Source organism: Martes martes (assembly GCF_963455335.1).
Source record: "Martes martes genome assembly, chromosome: 11".
Taxonomy (NCBI): domain Eukaryota; kingdom Metazoa; phylum Chordata; class Mammalia; order Carnivora; family Mustelidae; genus Martes; species Martes martes.
The window spans coordinates 101,935,083-101,952,088 of NC_137899.1; the positions used below are offsets into that span (position 1 = coordinate 101,935,083).

Genomic DNA, 17,006 nt, shown 5'->3' on the forward strand with positions numbered 1-17,006 from the left:
TTGCTTTCCTGAGCGCAAGCACCCGAAGGCAAGACGAGGTCTCTGCGGTCCCTGGTCTCTCCTGCTGCCCGGGCGTAGGACTGGAGTTCTGCCGCCACGGCTCTGCTGCTCCTGGAGACCTCACTCCTGCAGCCGAGCTCAGGGGAAGGGGGCATGCAAGAGGACAGAATGAGTCTGGCAGAGCAGTTTATTGGCTCGGGGATAATGGGCTCGTACTCCCTGGGCTGGGGGATGGCAGGTCGGTGTTGCACTGGTCAGCTCCTGCAGCTGTCCGGGAAGCAGGACAGAATCCTAGAGGGAAGGAGAAAGAAACCCAAGTTTTTGGACGTGAGGGAGGCTGTTTGGGTCGGTCCAAGCTCTTTTCCCAGGCTCCGAATCCTTCCCCCACCGCCGCCCTCAGCCCCACACTGGCCCAGTCACCAGCCCCAAACATGCAAGTGCTGTTCCAGCTCTGTTCTGTGCTCCCCTCCCCACCCTGTCCTGGGCACCTACCCTCGGGCCTCAGCTCGGGGGCAGGGCCTTGAAGAAGGCGAACTGTCCTGGGAAGTAGTAGCTGTGGGGGTCCTCGCCCGCGCGCTCCACCCTGCCGCACTGAGCCTCCTGGTGCTCCTCGGCCTCCTGCCAGCGGCGGCAGCTGCTCAGGCCCGGGGCGCCAGCGGGTCCCAGGGAGGGTGTCCCCGTGGAGAGTACCCCTGGGGACGGTGCTTGCGTCCTCTGTGGCACCCACCTCCACATCCCTTGGGGAATAGCGGGGCGGGGCCCAGAGCCCCTCCTTGCCCCTCCTCACCCCTCCTGGCCCCTCCCACCCTCCTTGCCCCTCCCAGCTTCCTTACCCCCCCTCCTCACCCCTTCTCACCCCTCATCTCCTCCTCTCGCCACATACCCCCATGCCCCTCCTCACCCCCTGCCTGCTCCTCACCCTCCTCACCCCTCCCACCCTCCTCGCCTTCTGTGCACCTCAGTCTATGCTTCGGGCTCTGACCTCTCCCACGGGACCAGCTTCTCCATCTTCCCAGCCTCTTCCCCCGCCTCCCCACCTCCCCTGCCCACTCTTACCCGGAGAGCCTGCGTGTGTACGGGGCAGTGGACCATCCGGCCGAGGACTTTATCTGCAGAGTTCAGTTTGATGCAGGCCAGGCATTTCCGCTTCCTCTGGGGAGGGGAGCATGGGGCCGGGAGAGGAAGGGGGTCAGGGCGGGGGTGCCGCCCCACCAGGGTGGAAGCTGGGGGCTGCCTGCGACGGGGACCGGCTCCCCTGGTGGGTCCTGGAGCAGAGGGGTGAGGGGTCATGCGGGCCAGCTGGCTCCAGGCGCAGCCCCCCTGGGGACTGGGAGATTTCAGGCGGGAACGTGTCTGTGGGCGGAACTCCTTCCCCAGATGGGTTCTCCCCGCCTGACTTCCACCTCGAACCACTTCGCTGCTCTGTTACATTTATTTGCGTGTTCTTAAAAGGCTTGCTATGGACGCAAGTGTCCTGACATGAAGTCTGGAAAGTCACTGAGACACTCCAGTCCGTCCCTTAACAGTGGGAGGGAACAGGCCCTCAGAGCAGCCCCCCGAGTCACAGGCTGGTGCTTGCAACAGCAGGACTGGGGACTGCGCACAGCCGCAGGTGTGCCCCCAAGGGGGCTAGTTACAGTCAAGCCCCGTGAGGAGTCAGCCTCGGCTGGGCCATCTCTACTCGAAGCCTCACCAAGAGTGGGGAATTCACCAGGCCTGGGGCGGGGGCAGCCAAACCCCCTGCCCTGGGCTTCCTCCACCACAGACCTGAAGCCCGAGAGAGGAGCCCGGATGGGGGGGGGACTCTCTCTGAAGAACAGATGTTCTCAGAGCAGCCCAGCCCTGGCCACCCACAGCGTCACAGGCCTCGGCTCAGACTGGGCCAGGTGAGCTCCCGGAGAGGCCGCTCCCCCGGGACCGCTGCTCCGACCGGGACCGCTGCTCCGACCGGGGGCTTCTCGTGGCTCTCTTCCTAAACCCCCTTCCTAAACCCCTTCCTAAACAGACCCCCGCCCTGAGCAAATGCCCCATCTCTCCCTCTCTCTCTTTCTTTCTCTCTCATTGTCTCTCTCCCTCTCTCTCTCTCTCTCACACACACAAGCCTGCAACTCACCCCGTTGGGCTTGATTTTGCACTCCGCTTTTTTCCAGTCCTTCTTCCGGCAGCTGGTCTGCTGGAGCTTAAATTCCAGCCTCACAAAGGTCCCTGCAGGGAAGGGCTGCCCGCAGACAGAGAAGGGCCAGCAGCCGGCTGAGCTCACAGAGCAATCCCAGGTGTGACCCGTCCCTCCTCCCCAGCCCCCCATGAAACAGCTGAGAAGGGGGCTGGGGTGTTGGCCTCTCCCTGGAGAACTGGGTGTTCATCGAGCCGGAGGGCTTGGGCACCTGCTTCCTGGGAACGAGCTTGCGGCCCTGAGCCCCGTCCCGCCCCAGGCGACGCCGCTCGGCGATGCCGCTCACCGTTTCCGTGGCGTTGTTCACGCCGGTCTCCCTGAAGGCCCACTGGACGGGCGGGTGCTTGTGGAACTCTTCCAGGGCCACCTGCAGGCCGCGCTGTTGCGCTGCCGAGAGCTCGGCTCTGCCCAGGCCCACCGCGCCCAGCCACAGGGCCAGAGGCATCAGCAGCTGCCACATGGCGTCGCGTCGGTCTCCCCGGCCCTGCCGACAGTGTTGGGTCCTCAGCTCTTCATGCCAGCCCGCGGCGCCGCCAGCTCCCTGGCCCTGGAGCTGGGAGGGAGCGTGGGGGGGGGTGCCTGACAGGGCTCCGGGCTGGGCTTGGAGGGCCAGGAGGTGACCCTTCGGTCAGTCGAGATCCCCCTGGTATTCCCCTGGTCCTCGCATGCCTCCCTGCCCCCCACTGTTCCCTGGGCCCAGCCTTGCCCATGTTTGGCCTCCTCCCAGGTAGGTGCTGAGTTGGCTTTTGTCCTCAGGCCAACAGCCTGGGAAGCCCTCCTGTTGCCCACTCGCACCCTTCCCCCAACCCTTTCTGGCCCATTCTTTCTCCCCCACTTTGTCTCTGATCCCCTTTCCCGCCCGTTGCTCTCAGAGCCCCCCTCGGCTTCCCCACCTCAGCCTCTCCAGGTCTGCTTCTCCCTCAGCACTCTGAGCCTGCGGGCTCCTTCCCAGTCCTGGGAACCCTGGCCCCGGCACCCCCTTCTTCCCCCAGGCTAACTCAAGGGGGAGGGGCAGGATTTAGAATGGAGGCCAGCTGGAGGCCGAATAGTTTTGGGAGGACGCAAACACAGGGGAGGGGCCCAGAGTGGGGTGGGAACCGGGAGGATGCTTAACCCTCCCTGTGCTGGGGCGCTCCTGATCACCAGCCCTACCCCTGACCCCAGACCCCGGAGTCTCACCTCGGCCGCACCATGGCTTTCTTCGTTAGGCGGCCCCTCCCTCCCTTAATTTCTTTTCTGGGGCCTTCCCACCACCCCTCTCCTAGACCTTCTGATCCTGTCCCCTTATCCGTGACTGGGGTTGCCTGAGTCATGGACTCCCCACAAAAACTCTGTGTGTACTGGTGGTCTTAGGACCAGAAAGCTACAGATGTGGAAACGGAGGTCCCCTCAGGGAGAGATCTCGGGATGTTGCCTTAAAACAAGGACTTACAGATGGGTTGACAGATCTCACCCTTGGAGCTGCTCCCTTTGGCTGGTCTCCTTCCGCCCGGCTGCCTCCCTGGCCCTCTCTCCCCTCCTCACCTCTTCTGTGCCTCGGGGTCTCTGCTTCCCCTGGCTGACTCTAGGCCAGGCTGTCAGCCACTTCCTGCCCCCTCCACTCCTCCTGGTCAGCCCCCATCTCCTCCCACTCCCACCCCTTGGGCCCCTCCAGCTCCCAGCCTGCCCAAGGCTCCTCCCCACCCCGTTAGGACCGGCCTCCTGGCAGCCAGCCCTCTGAGACCTCCCTCCCATCCACCCACAGGCCTCCCAGCTGCAATCTTGCCGCCAGACCTTGATCCCGACCCTGGCTGACTCTGGCTGACCCTGGCCAAGCCTGGCCAAGCCGCCCTCCCCTCCCCCTCCCCCTGACCAAGGAGCCCAAGCATCTAGTGGTCTTGGCCCAGTCTCTCCTCCATGGGATATGGGCTGCCTTGCCTGCCACCCCACCCCCGCCCCAGTCCCGCCTCTGCAGGGCCGCCTTCTTCTTTGGCTCTCCTGAGTGACCAGTCCCCAGGATCCTCAGACACACATTTCAGGACATTCTTCCCAGAAGTACAGACATCTTCAAACCCCATGGGACCTTGAGGAGTCATTTGACCCCTTCCCCTGCTTCTCAAGCCCTAAAACCACACCAAGAAGGAAGGCCTCTCGGTCAGAGTGGATTCTGGTGTCCAGCAACCCCTGTATCACAAGCACACACGGTCAGTCTTGATCCTGCGTGCCCCATCCTTGCTGGCGAGAAATTCAGGGCTCCCATGTGGGCTCCTGGGAGCCCGCAGGCTCAGAGGAAGGGTGTGGTGGAATTAACAAAGCTAGTATGGGATGCGGGGGGAACTGTCCAAATACTGCTCAACTCGCGTGCATCCTGAGCAAATATGAGTGGGCTCCGGGACTCGGTGGGCCGGGAACCAGCCTGGCCATTTCTCCAGCCCCAGGCCCTAAGCTAATTGCCCAAAACAGGGTCTCGTTTACCTTCCCAAATCCCTAGTGACTGGTGGCCCAGTGTTTGGCACAGATTTTCTCCCCAGCCCTATTCTCCCCGCCATGGATCTCCACACGGAGCTGGCAGCTTCCTTTGCAATGTGCTCTGGGGGCACCAGAAAGACCCTGGGCTGCAGGGAGCTGGGACAGCCACCATGGTTCCTTCCATGCCGTCTTGTAGAACACGTCCTGTATCTCGTCCCTGGTTGTCTCCTCTCCCATCTTCTTTCTCCTTGTGAATTTATACCATCTTATTCATTCACCATTGTTCTGATGGCGTTTTGGGAAGGAGTAGGGATAAACACGTGTGTGTGATCTGTCATGTTTAATCAGAGTCTATGAGTTACTAAAGAAGAAAAATCACTATCTCACTACTATATATATATATATATGTATATACATATATATATACACATATATATATATGTGTGTGTGTGTGTGTATATATATATATATATATGTTGTGTGCCCCTAAAATTCATCATGTTGAGGTCATAACCCCAAGTACCTCCAGAATGTGACTGTATTTGGAGGGTTGGAGTTTAAAGAGGTAATTAAGGGAAAAATGAAGTCACATGGGGAGGTTGGGACTTCTGATCCAATATGACTACAGCCCTTTATTTATTGATTTATTTATTTGACAGACAGAGATCACAAGTAGGCAGAGAGACAGGCAGAGAGAGATAGAGTGGGAAGCAGGCTCCCCGCCGAGCAGGGAGCCTGATGCGGGGCTCGATCCCAGGACCCTGAGATCATGACCTGAGCCGAAGGCAGAGATTTTAACCCACTGAGCCACCCAAGGCACCCTGACTAGGGTCCTTTTAAGAAGAGATTAGGACACAGAGGGAGGACCATGTGGAGACACAGGGAAAAGACAGCCACCTACAAGCCAGGGAGAGGAACTTCAGAGAACCAACACCGCCAACACCTTGATCTTGGACTTTTGGCCTCAAGAGTTGGCAGAATAATTTTCTATTGTTTAAAGCACCCAGTGTGTGGACAGTCCTAGCAAACCTGCACACACACACACACACACAGGAAATCCTTTCCTAAGACTAGTCAGGTGCTTTGTGATCAAAGAATTAGCTAGAATGGCTAATACTAAGCTGAAAAAAAAATCTAAATTGCCTTTTTGAGAATCAACATATGAATCCTGTATTTTATCTGGAAAAAATATATAAGAAATCAGGATGCCTTTTGTAATGTTTGAAGGTGGCAGGAAATGAAACTTGGATTTTAATCAGTGGCTGTTTCTTAACATTAACAGGGGGGCGCCTGGGTGGCTCAGTGGGTTAAGCATCTGCCTTCGGCTCAGGTCATGGTTTCAGGGTCCTGGGATCCAGCCCCACATCGGGCTCTTTGCTCGGTGGGGAGCCTGCTACCCACTTCTCTCTGCCTGCTGCTCTGTCTACTTGTGATCTCTCTCTCTCTGTGTCAAATAAATAAATAAAATCTTTAAAAAAAACCCAAAAACCATTATCGGGGCACCTGGGTGGCTCGGTCGTTAGGCGTCTGCCTTCGGCTTAGATCGTGATCCCAGGTCCTGGGATCGAGCCCCGCATCAGGCTCCCTGCTTGGCGGGGAGCCTGCTTCCCCCTCTATCTCTCTCTGCCTCCCCTTTCCCATTCCCCCTGCTTGTATTCCTGGTTTCACTGTCTCTCTCTGTCAAATAATAAATAAAATCTTAAAAACATTAATGTACCATTAACATTTTAAAATTTATAATAACTCAAGAAAATTCAACAAACTGGGGGAGGAGCAAGATGGTGGAGGAATCGGAGACCTAAATATCATCAGGTCCCAGGAGTTCAGCCAGATAGTTATCAAACCATTCTGAACACCTACAAACTCAACAGGAGATCAAAGAGAAGAGCAGCAACAATAGGAACAGAAAAGCGACCACTTCCTGGAAGATAGGATGCACGGAGTGAATCTGAGGCAACATTCGGGAAGAGAGACTGTGGGGGGGGTGGGGACCAGCTCCTGGCAAGTGGAAGAGCAGTGGAGCACAAAATCGGAACTTATAGAAGTCCACTCCACTGAGAGATGTCGCTCCAGAGGCTAAGTGGGGCATGGAACCCTCGCAGGACAGTGTAGTCTCAGGAACTGTGGGGTCACAGAAAGACCGGGGGTGTCTGAGGGTGACAGAGCTCCCAGGTTTCGGAGCAGGGAAGCTGACTACAGAGACGGGCTGAGGTTGGGGCTCTCAGCTCGGGGTTACCTTAAACTGTGATCCAAAGCACAGTTGGGCCACTGCTCTTCAAGCAGGGACCCCACAAGTGCAGATCCGGGGAGATTCCCTCCTTCCTCCTCCAGGAGGAGTGGTGGGGGAGCACACTGAAGGAATCAGCTGGATTTGGAGACTCCAAATGGGACCGTGTGCCAGAGATAGAAATGCTAGTTTGCAGGCCAGGTGAGCATGGAACACGGCCAGAGACAGGGAGACAGGAGGGACTGACTGCTTTTAACAACGAGTCTTGTAGATAAGTCAGAAGAAAGGCAAAATATGTCTGGTCACGTAGTACATGACCTATAGTTGAGCAAGACCAGACAAAAAGAATTGTCTGACTAACTGCAGGTGCTCTCTGGGGAAGGGGAGATAACAGAAAGATGAAGCAGGCAGCGTTCCATCTTGAGCAGGCCAGGTGTTTCTAGATGCTCGGCTTCAAGGACGTGTCATCCTCTCCCACAGAAGCTTGTTGCTAGTACATGTTTTTCTTAAGGCTATCTTTAAGCATGCTTGGTGACTAGCTAATTTCTTATGGGTTGTATTTTAAGTAATACATTGTTCTGAGGGATGGTTACAGGGAACAAGCATCAAAATCCAGGAGGCACAGAGAACCCCTCTCAGAATCAATAAAAATATGTCCATATCCCATCATCTAATGGTAAAACTTTTAAGTCTCAGTGATAAAGAGAAAATCCTGAAAGCAGCTTGGGACAAGAGGTCTGTAACATACAATGATAGAAGTATTAGATTGGCAGCAGACCTATACACAGAGATTGGCAGGCCAGAAAGGACTGGCATGATATATTCAAAGCACTAAAGGAGAAAAATATGCAACCAAGACTACTATATCTAGCTAGTAGTCACTGAAAATAGAAGGAGAGATAAAAAGCTTCCAGGACAAACAAAAATTAAAAGAGTTTGCAAACACCAAATCAGCCCTATGGAAAATATTGAAAGGGGTCCTCTAAGCAAAGAGAGCCTAAAAGTAACATACCAGAAAGGAACAGAGACAATATACAGTAACAGTCATCTTACAGGCAATACACTGGAACTAAATTCATATCTCTCAATAGTTACCCCAAATGTAAATGGGCTAAATGCTCCAATCAAAAGACACAGGGTATCAGAATGGATTAAGAAAACAAGATCCAGGGGCACCTGGGTGGCTCAGTGGGTTAGGCCTCTGCCTTCGGCTCAGGTCATGATCTCAGGGTCCTGGGATCGAGCCCCACATCGGGCTCTCTGCTCAGCAGGGAGCCTGCTTCCCCTTCTCTCTCTGCCTCTGCCTACTTGTGGTCTCTGTGTGTCAGGTAAATAAATGGAATCTTAAAAAAACAAAAAAACAAAAAAACAAGATCCATCTGCAGGATATGCTGTCTGCAGGAAACTCATTTTAGACCCAAAGACACCTCCAGATTTAAAGTGAGGGGGTGGAAAACAATTTACCATGCTAAGAGACATCAAAAGAAAGCTAGGGTGGCAATCCTTCCATCAGATAAATTAGATTTTAAGCCAAAGACTATAATAAGAGATGAGGAAGGACACTATATTATACTCAAAGAGTGTGTCCAACAAGATCTAACAATTTTAAATATTTATGCCCCTAACATGGGAGCAGCCAACTATATAAACCAATTAATAACAAAATCAAAGAAACACAGCAACAATAATACAATAATAGTAGGGTACTTTAACACCCCCTCACTGAAATGGACAGATCATCCAAGCAAAAGATCAACAAGGAAATAAAGGTTTTAAATGACACACTGGACCAGATGGACATCACAGATACATTTAGAACATTCCATCCTTAAAGCAACAGAATACACATTCTTCTCTAGTGCACATGGAACATTCTCCAGAATAGATCACATCCCCTGAATCACAAATCAGTTCTCAACCGGTGCCAAAAGATTGGGATCATTCCCTGCATATTTTCAGACCACAATGCTTTGAAACTAGAACTCAACCACAAGAAGAAAGTTGGAAAGAACTTGAATACATGGAGGCTAAAGATCATCCTACTAAAGAATGAAAAGGTCAACCAGGAAATTAAAGAAGAATCGGAAAAAATTCATGGAAACAAATGAAAATGGAAACACAACTGTTCAAAATCTTTGGGACACAGAAAAGGTGGTCCTGAGAGGAAAGTATATAGCAATACAAGCCTTTCTCAAGAAACAAGAAAGGTCTCAAGTACACAACCTAACCCTATACCTAAAGGAGCTGGAGAAAGAACAGCGAAGAAAGCCTAAACCCAGCGGGAGAAGAGAAATAATAAAGGTCAGAGCAGGAATCAATGAAATAGAAACCAAAAGAACAGTAGAACAAATCAATGAAACTAGGAGCTGGTTCTTTGAAAGAATTAATAAGATTGATAAACCCCTGGCCAGACTTATCAAAAAGAAAAGAGAAAGGACCCAAATTAATAAAATCATGAATGAATGAGGGGAGAATACAACCAACACCAAAGAATACAAACAATTATAAGAACATATTATGAGCAACTATATGTCAGCAAAGTTGACAATCTGGAAGAAATGGATGCACTCCTAGAGACATATAAACTACCAAAATTGAACCAGGAAGAAACAGAAAACCTGAACAGACCCATAATCCATAAGGGGATTGAAGCAGGCATCAAAAAATCTCCCAACAAACAAGAGCCCAGGGCCAGACGGCTTCCCAGGGGAGTTCTACTAAACATTTAAAGAAGAATTAATACCTATTCTCCTGAGACTGTTCCAAAAAATAGAAATGGAAGGAAAACTTCCAAACTCATTTTATGAGGTCAGCATACCTTGATCCCCAAAGCAAAGACCCTACCAAAAAGGAGAATTACAGACCAATATCCTTGATGAACATGGTTACAAAAATTCTCACCAAAATACTAGCCAATAGAATCCAACAGTACATTAAAAGGATTATTCATCATGACCAAGTGGGATTTATTCCTGGGCTGCAAGTTTGGTTCAACATCTGCAAATCAATTAATGTGATATAATACATTAATAAAAGAAAGAACAAGAACCATATGATACTCTCAATAGATGCTGAAAAAACATTTGGCAAAATACAGCATCCTTTCTTGATCAAAACTCTTCACAGTGTTGGGATAGAGGGCACATAACTCCATAACAAAAAAAACCATCTATGAAGAACCCACAGTGAATATCGTTCTCAATGGGGAAAAACTGAGAGCTTTTCCCCTAAGGTCAGGAACACAGCAGGGCTGTCCACTATCACCACTGCTATTCAACATAGTATTAGAAGTCCTAGACTCAGCAATCAGACAACAAAAAGAAATAAAAGGCATCTGAATCAGCAAAGAAGTCAAACTCTCACTCTTAGCAGATGAGATGATACTTTACGTGAAAACCCAAAAGACTCCAAAACTGCTAGAACTCATACAGGAATTCAGTAAAGTGTCAGGATATAAAATCAATGCACAGAAATCAGTTGCATTTCTATACACTAGCAGCAAGACAGAAGAAACAGAAATTAAGGAGTTGATTCCATTTACAATTGCACCCAAAACTGTCAGATACCTAGGAATAAACCTAAGCAAAGAGGCAAAGAATCTGTACTCAGAAAACTATAAAGTACTCATGAAAGAAATTGGGGAAAAACACAAAGAAATGGAAAAACATTCCATGCTCATGGATTGGACAAACAAATATTGTGAAAAAGTCTACACTACCTAAAGCGATCTACACATTTAATGCAATCCCTATCAATATCCCATCAATTTGGGGCACCTGGGTGGCTCAGTGGGTTAAGGCCTCTGCCTTCGGCTCGGGTCATGATCCCAGGGTCCTGGGAACTGTCTGTCAAATAAATAAATAAAATCTTTTTTAAAAAACATCAATTTTTTTCAAAGAAATGAAACAAATAATCCTAAAATTTATATGGAACCAGAAAAGACCTCGAATAGCCAGAGGAATGTTGCAAAAGAAAGCCAAAGTTGGCAGCATCACAATTCCAGACTTCAAGCTCTATTACAAAGCTGTAATCATCAAGACAGTATGGTACTGGCACAAAAACAGACACATAGATCAATGGAACAGAATAGAAAGCCCAGAAATGGACCCTCAACTCGATGGTCAACTAATCTTCGACAAAGCAGGAAAGAATGTCCAAAAAAAGACAGCCTCTTCGACAAATGGTGTTGGTAAAATTAGACAGCCACATGCAGAAAAATGAAAGTGGATCATTTCCTTACTCCATACACAAAAATAGACTCAAAATGGACGAAAGACCTCGATGTGAGACAGGAATCCATCAAAATCCTTGAGGAGAACACAGGCAGCAACCTCTTCAACCTGGGCCGCATCAACTTCTTCCTAGAAACATCACCAAAGGCAAGGGAAGCAAGGGCAAAAATGAACTGTTGGGACTTCATCAAGATGAAAAGTTTTTGCACAGCAAAGGAAACAGTCAACAAAACCAAAGGACAACTCACAGAATGGGAGAAGATATTCGCAAATGTCTTATCAGATAAAGGGCTAGTATCCAAAATCTATAAAGAACTTATCAAACTCAACACCCAAAGAACAAATAATCCAATCAAGAAATGGGCAGAAGACATGAACAGACATTTCTGCAAAGAAGACATCCAGATGGCCAAAAGACACATGAAAAAAAGTGCTCCACATCACTCGGCATCAGGGAATTACAAATCAAAACCACAGTGAGATACCAGCACACCAGTCAGAATGGCTAAAATTAATGGCGAGGATGTGGAGAAATGGGAACCCTCCTACGCTGTTGGTGGGAACGCAAGCTGGTGCAGCCACCCTGGAAAACAGTATGGAGGTTCCTCAAAAAGTTGAAAATAGAGCTACCCTATGATCCAGCTATTGCACTATTGGTTATTTACCCTAAAGATACAAATGTAGTGATACGAAGGGGCATGTGTACCCCAATGTTCATAGCATCAATGTCCACAATAGCCAAACTACGGAAAGAACCTAGATGTCCATCCACAGATGAATGGATAAAGAAGATGTGGTACACACACACACACACACACACACACACACACACACACACAATGGAATACTATGCAGCCGTCAAAAAACATGAACTCTTCACATTAGCAACAACGTGGATAGAACTAGAGGGTATTACGCTGAGTGAAATAAGTCAATCAGAGAAAGACAATAATCATATGCTCTGTCTGATAAGAGGAATTTGAGTGACAGGGCGGGGGGTCGTGGGGGGTAGGGAGGGGAAAAAATGAAACAAGATGGGACCGGGAGGGAGACAAACCATAAGAGACTCTTAATCTCAGGAAACAAACTGAGGGTTGCCGGGGGGCTGGGGAAGTAGGCATAGGGCAGTGGGGTGGTGGACATTGGGGAGGGTATGTGCTATGGTGAGTGCTGTGAATTGTGTAAGACTGATGATTCACACACCTGTATCCCTGAAGCAAATAATACATTATATGTTAATTTTAAAAAAGGAAAAAAAAAAGAAAATTCAGCAAAGTAATAAAAGGAATTTGCATCTTTATGAAGTACATTTAAACAGCTTCATGGATGTAAAAATATTTTCTTTCTTTCTTTCTTTCTTTCTTTCTTCTTTCCTTCCTTCCTTCCTTCCTTCTTTCTTTCTTTCTTTCTTTCTTTCTTTTCTTTCTTTTCTTTTTTTCTTTCTTCCTTCCTTCCTTCCTTCCTTCCTTCCTTCCTTCCTTCCTTCCTTTCTTCCTTTCTTTCTTTCTTTCTTTTTTTTTTTTTTTTTTTCAGTATTTTCTTAAATCCAAGTGGTTGGAAGGCAGATAGATACCAGACTGGAGGTCCGTCAGATCTCCTGGAGTCCAGTAAATCATCCTGGGGGATCCACCACTAGATGGGGATGGTGAGCACAACCCAGGCCCTTCAAGTGCCTGGTTTCTCAGCCAGTGTTTTCAAATAACAGCCTGTGGGATTATTATTATTTTGGGACAGAGAGAGAGAGAGAGAGAGAGCGAGCGAGCAGGGAGGGACAGAGGGAAAGGGAGAGAGAGAATCCTAAGCAGGCTCCACACCCAGTGCCGAGCCTGAAGCAGGGCCCAGTCTCACTACCCTGAGATCATGGTCTGAGCCAAAGCCAGAGTCAGAGGCTTTAACTGACTAAGCCACCCAGGCATCCCAGGAATTATCTTTCTTACATACTTGTGGTATCCTACAGTTGCTTTTTGATTCCTAGTTTAACCACAGAACTTCTTTAGCTCCATCTGACCCATAGATCATGCTCATTTGGTTAGAACCGCACACCAGAGCCGCACAGGTAAGAAGGAGCATCCCCACCAGGGGAAGGCAGTTAGGGCAGTTCAGACGCCGTGAAATCAAATACTTTCCAAATGTGTGTTTTAGAATTAATTTTATTTTGTATATTATTTGTCAGCTCTAGTCATTTAATAGAATGTTACCGTGTAGCAGGTATTGTTATCATTTCTAATAACGTCCCCCAAATAAACCTTCTTAAACCACGTAAGCGGCAACTCTCTACTCGTGTTTTAAGACAGCTGGGGCAAACCACTTCTGAGAACATCTGAGACAGCACCGGCTGACTGGGGAGGCAGCGCATGTAACTGTGAGCCTGATTTGGCCTTGGGACCCATACGGAGGCTCTGTTATTTGAAACCGAGGTTGCATTCTGCCTGCCCACGTGCAGTTATCTGAGGAGGAATGTCTGAGTAGGAATGAGCTACGGTCGGAGGTGGCGTCTCTGTTACCCGGCGAACTAGGCCGGATGGCCTTCGTGCACAGGAGCACGTGCCACCGGCGGGCACAACACGTTTGCAGACGCCTGCTTCTGCTAAACGGCGAAGGCTTCGCAGAGATTCGGTTTTAGAATTTTCGTGGTGTTTCCCAATCAAGCTTGGTTGTTTTTTTTTTTTTTTAAAGATTTTATGTATTTATTTGACAGACAGAGATCACAAGTAGGCAGAGAGGCAGGCAGAGAGAGAGGAGGAAGCAGGCTCCCTGCTGAGCAGAGAGCCCGATGTGGGGCTCGATCCCAGGACCCTGGGATCATGACCTGAGCCGAAGGCAGAGGCTTTAACCCACTGAGCCACCCAGGCGCCCCTAAGCTTGGTTTTTCATAGATTTTAAACCAAGAATGGATACACATGGGGCTTCTAACCCAACTTTAGAATTAAGTTGAAGAAGATACAACCCGAAGCCAGAGTGGAGTAGAAAAAGACATAGCATCCTAAGAATAGAAGAGATTTGACCTCAAACAGGTAAACATGGAGATCTTGAGGTAAAGTCAAGTGCCTTCTCTCTTGGCTGAGATGCCACAATGGTTCGTTGCCGCATTTCCTGGTGGTGAATGGTCCCGAGAGCAAATCACCAAGCAGTGGTAAACGTGGTCTTGGGAGTGTTGGGTGCCCTCCTTCCCCTGAGCAACGGTCCCCCTCTGAGCAGAGGTTCCTCAAAGGTCCTCACATTCCTGTCATTCTAGAATACTGTTCCAGATAAAAGAACATATTGAAGGCACTGCTCCCTACAGTCCAAGTCCTCAAGGGAGGAGAGTTACAGACTCAAGTTTTCTTCTAAATGTCTTCTTCTTTGCCTCACTCTCATACCGACTGGAATTTTCCTATGAGGAAATGTGGTATTTTTCTCTCGCCCTAAGTTCTGTCAGACTCCCATCATCCGCTTAACAAGCAGGGAGGAGAGTTTGAAGTTTGTGGGGAAACGATGGTGCAGACCTCACGCAGAATCCGGTTCGCTCCCGGTGGGCTCGAGGTCTCGCATTTGCTTACCCATTTGGGCCCCAGGCAGTTACCGAGTTCCCCTCCCTGTGGACCTGACACCTTTCTAGAGGCTGGCTGCAGGGGAAAAGACAGGCCAGATCCCTGCTTTCCGGTGACATGAGCCACGCACGACAGTACAGCCGGGTAGGGGAGCTAGAAGAGGAGCCAGGAGGAGTGGGTGGTGGGCTGATGACGACCCTAAGCCCTGCTCGGGTCCAAATGTTTGCAGTCTGTGTTGTTACCTTATATGGCAAAGGGCACTGCAGATGGGAGTTGGCTGAGAACTTGGAGATGGGGAGATCATGTTGGGGAACTATAATGAAAAACAAGATCTCCTACCAACCCAGGAAAGCTCTCTGCAAAGGTGGAAGAGAAGGAAAGCCATTGTATCATCCAATAAGCATGAAAGGAGAAAGGGACCCACATCGCGGGCCATCCGCTAAGAGATTAGGAAAGCAGGAGGTCTCCCCCCGTGACACAGCCCAGCAGACCAGACACAGCCTGCCACCAGATAGAGCGGAACTCGTCCTCAAGCAAGAGGACTCCCCCGATGGCGCCGTTTGTCACCCGGAGTGCATCCTCAACTCACCTGGCCATGGGGTGACTGCCTGTGTTTGCTAATTGCCTTTCTCCCAGGGAGCAGTGCGGTCTCCTGTGCTTAAGACAGGAGATGGCTCTGCAGCCTGGAGCCCTGCGCCCTGTGGAGGTCAGCCCCCTCCCCCGCCCCTGGCCCTGGGTCACCCTCTCCCCTTGGTGTTTACATTTCAAGGAGGCACCTCCCAGGGCCTTGGGTTGTAAAGCTGGCAAGAGGCTTGTGTAGCTTTTGAAAAGCTTTCCATGCCTCTCAAAGGGGCAGAGAGAAATTCACGATGACAACTTTTCTCAAGTAAATGCTCCAAGCAAGGGGTGGGAGAGAGAGTCTCTTCCTTTTTGCACCAAGGAGAATTAAAACATTTGTCTTAGTTTTAATTTATAGTTGTCCTCAGAGTTAGCCTGGATTGTCTGGGCAGCCCCTACATGTAATCGCAAGTGTCCTCATGAGTGGGAGAGGTGGGGAGCTGGGACTCCAGCAGGGAGAGAGGGCACAACTGAAGGGACGCGCTGGCCTGGAAGATGGAGGAAGGGGCCGTGGGCTCGGGTGCACGGAAGGCAGCTCTAGAAGCTGTAAGAGGTGAGGGGACCAGATTTTCCCTAAGAGCCTCCAGAGCGAATGCAGCCTGGCCAACACCTCTGTTTCTGTCCAGACTGATTCTGGACTTCCGGCCTCCAGAGCTGGATGAGAATGAATGGTTCGGTCTTGAGCCATTGGATTTATGGGTGTTTGTCACCACAGCCACAGGAAACTCCTGCAGGTGGGCGGTGCGGAGAGGAGAGAGGCTCACTGGGAAGCACGTTTTGGGAAGAGGATGCTTGAGCCCGAATCTGAAGAAAGTGATGAGCGAACCATATAAAGATGAGCAGGAAGGGCTTTCTAGGCAGAGGGAACAGCCATTGCGAAGGCCTCTGGGGAGACCTGGCTACCGTGGCTGGGCAGTGACCTCGGGGCGTCCAGTATAGAGGTGGGTGCAGTCAGACCAGTTGGAACCTCAGAGGTCCCAGCAGCCGTCTGCAAGGTTCTTGAACAGAACTGTGCCGTGTTTCGGAGGGCCATGCAGGCCCTGGGGTGGGGAGTGAGGAGGTGGGGATGGGCCTGGGCCGGCCGGTGGGGCTGCGCAGGGCTGGGGGCAGGGGGGCGCAGCTGGGAGGCGCCCAGGCACTGGCCTCACTGCAGCAAATCAGATCTCTACCTGGTTTCCTTTCCACCAACCCTGCGCTTTTCCTTTTTTTTTTTTTTTAAGGTTTTATTTATTTCTTTAATAGAGATCACAAGTAGGCAGAGAGGCAGGCAGAGAGAGAGAGAGGAGGAAGCAGGCTCCCTGCAGAGCAGAGAGCCCAATGTGGGACTCGATCCCAGGACCCTGAGATCATGACCTGAGCTGAAGGCAGAGGCTTAACCCACTGAGCCACCCAGGCGCCCCCCCCCCCCCGTGCTATTCCTTTTATGAAAAGACCCCTGGAGCTAGCTCTGCGACAGCAGAGTCAGGTGCAGCCGTCTGGGGTGACTTCTCAGTCTGGGGCAGCTCTTACAGGCTGACCTTGCCACATGCAAGGAGGAGCGCTGGGATCTTTTCCTGAGGAGTTTCCACATGACCCAGCAAGGTCCCTTCGCCAGAGGTGCGGGCCGGGGTCACTTGGGGTTTTCCTCAGCGCAGGCGGCAGCTGCTTTCTCCCCAGGTCTGTGCCTGGAGGGCTCAGGATGGAGCGCTGCCTGAGCCCCTGCGAGCGGCCAGCAGGCGTGGCCTCCACGCAGCTCAGCGTGGGACCCTTCTGCCTCCCCCGCCCCCACTGCCTGGGAA

At 50.7% G+C, this 17,006-nt stretch overlaps 1 protein-coding gene across 5 annotated transcripts; it reads right to left on the reverse strand.

Moving 5' to 3' along the window:
- Window positions 1-173: 173 nt before the first annotated feature.
- On the reverse strand, window positions 174-3,849 carry RARRES2 (retinoic acid receptor responder 2). 5 transcript variants are annotated; one of them, XM_080818630.1, is made up of 6 exons: window positions 3,606-3,849; window positions 2,460-2,657; window positions 2,114-2,218; window positions 1,057-1,152; window positions 493-618; window positions 174-291 (listed from the first exon to the last, which is right to left on the reverse strand). In XM_080818630.1, the coding sequence occupies exons 2-5, from the start codon at window positions 2,631-2,633 to the stop codon at window positions 502-504; spliced, it is 492 nt and encodes a 163-aa protein (XP_080674756.1). In that variant the 5' UTR covers window positions 2,634-2,657; window positions 3,606-3,849; the 3' UTR covers window positions 174-291; window positions 493-501. The 5 variants fall into 5 exon arrangements, with proteins under 5 accessions (XP_080674756.1, XP_080674758.1, XP_080674760.1 ...); XM_080818632.1 differs by having other exon boundaries at window positions 3,627-3,820; XM_080818634.1 differs by having other exon boundaries at window positions 2,460-2,726; window positions 3,353-3,806.
- Between the last annotated feature and the right edge of the window lie 13,157 nt (window positions 3,850-17,006).

Coding starts and splice junctions, on each gene's coding strand:
- RARRES2 (XM_080818630.1), bottom strand. CDS start 2,633: ATGTGGCAGCTGCTGATGCCTCTGGCCCTGTGGCTGGGCGCGGTGGGC. Junction 2,219..2,459: donor TGAACAACGCCACGGAAACG/GTGAGCGGCATC, acceptor GTCTGCGGGCAG/CCCTTCCCTGCAGGGACCTT. Junction 619..1,056: donor TACACACGCAGGCTCTCCGG/GTAAGAGTGGGC, acceptor CGCCGCTGGCAG/GAGGCCGAGGAGCACCAGGA.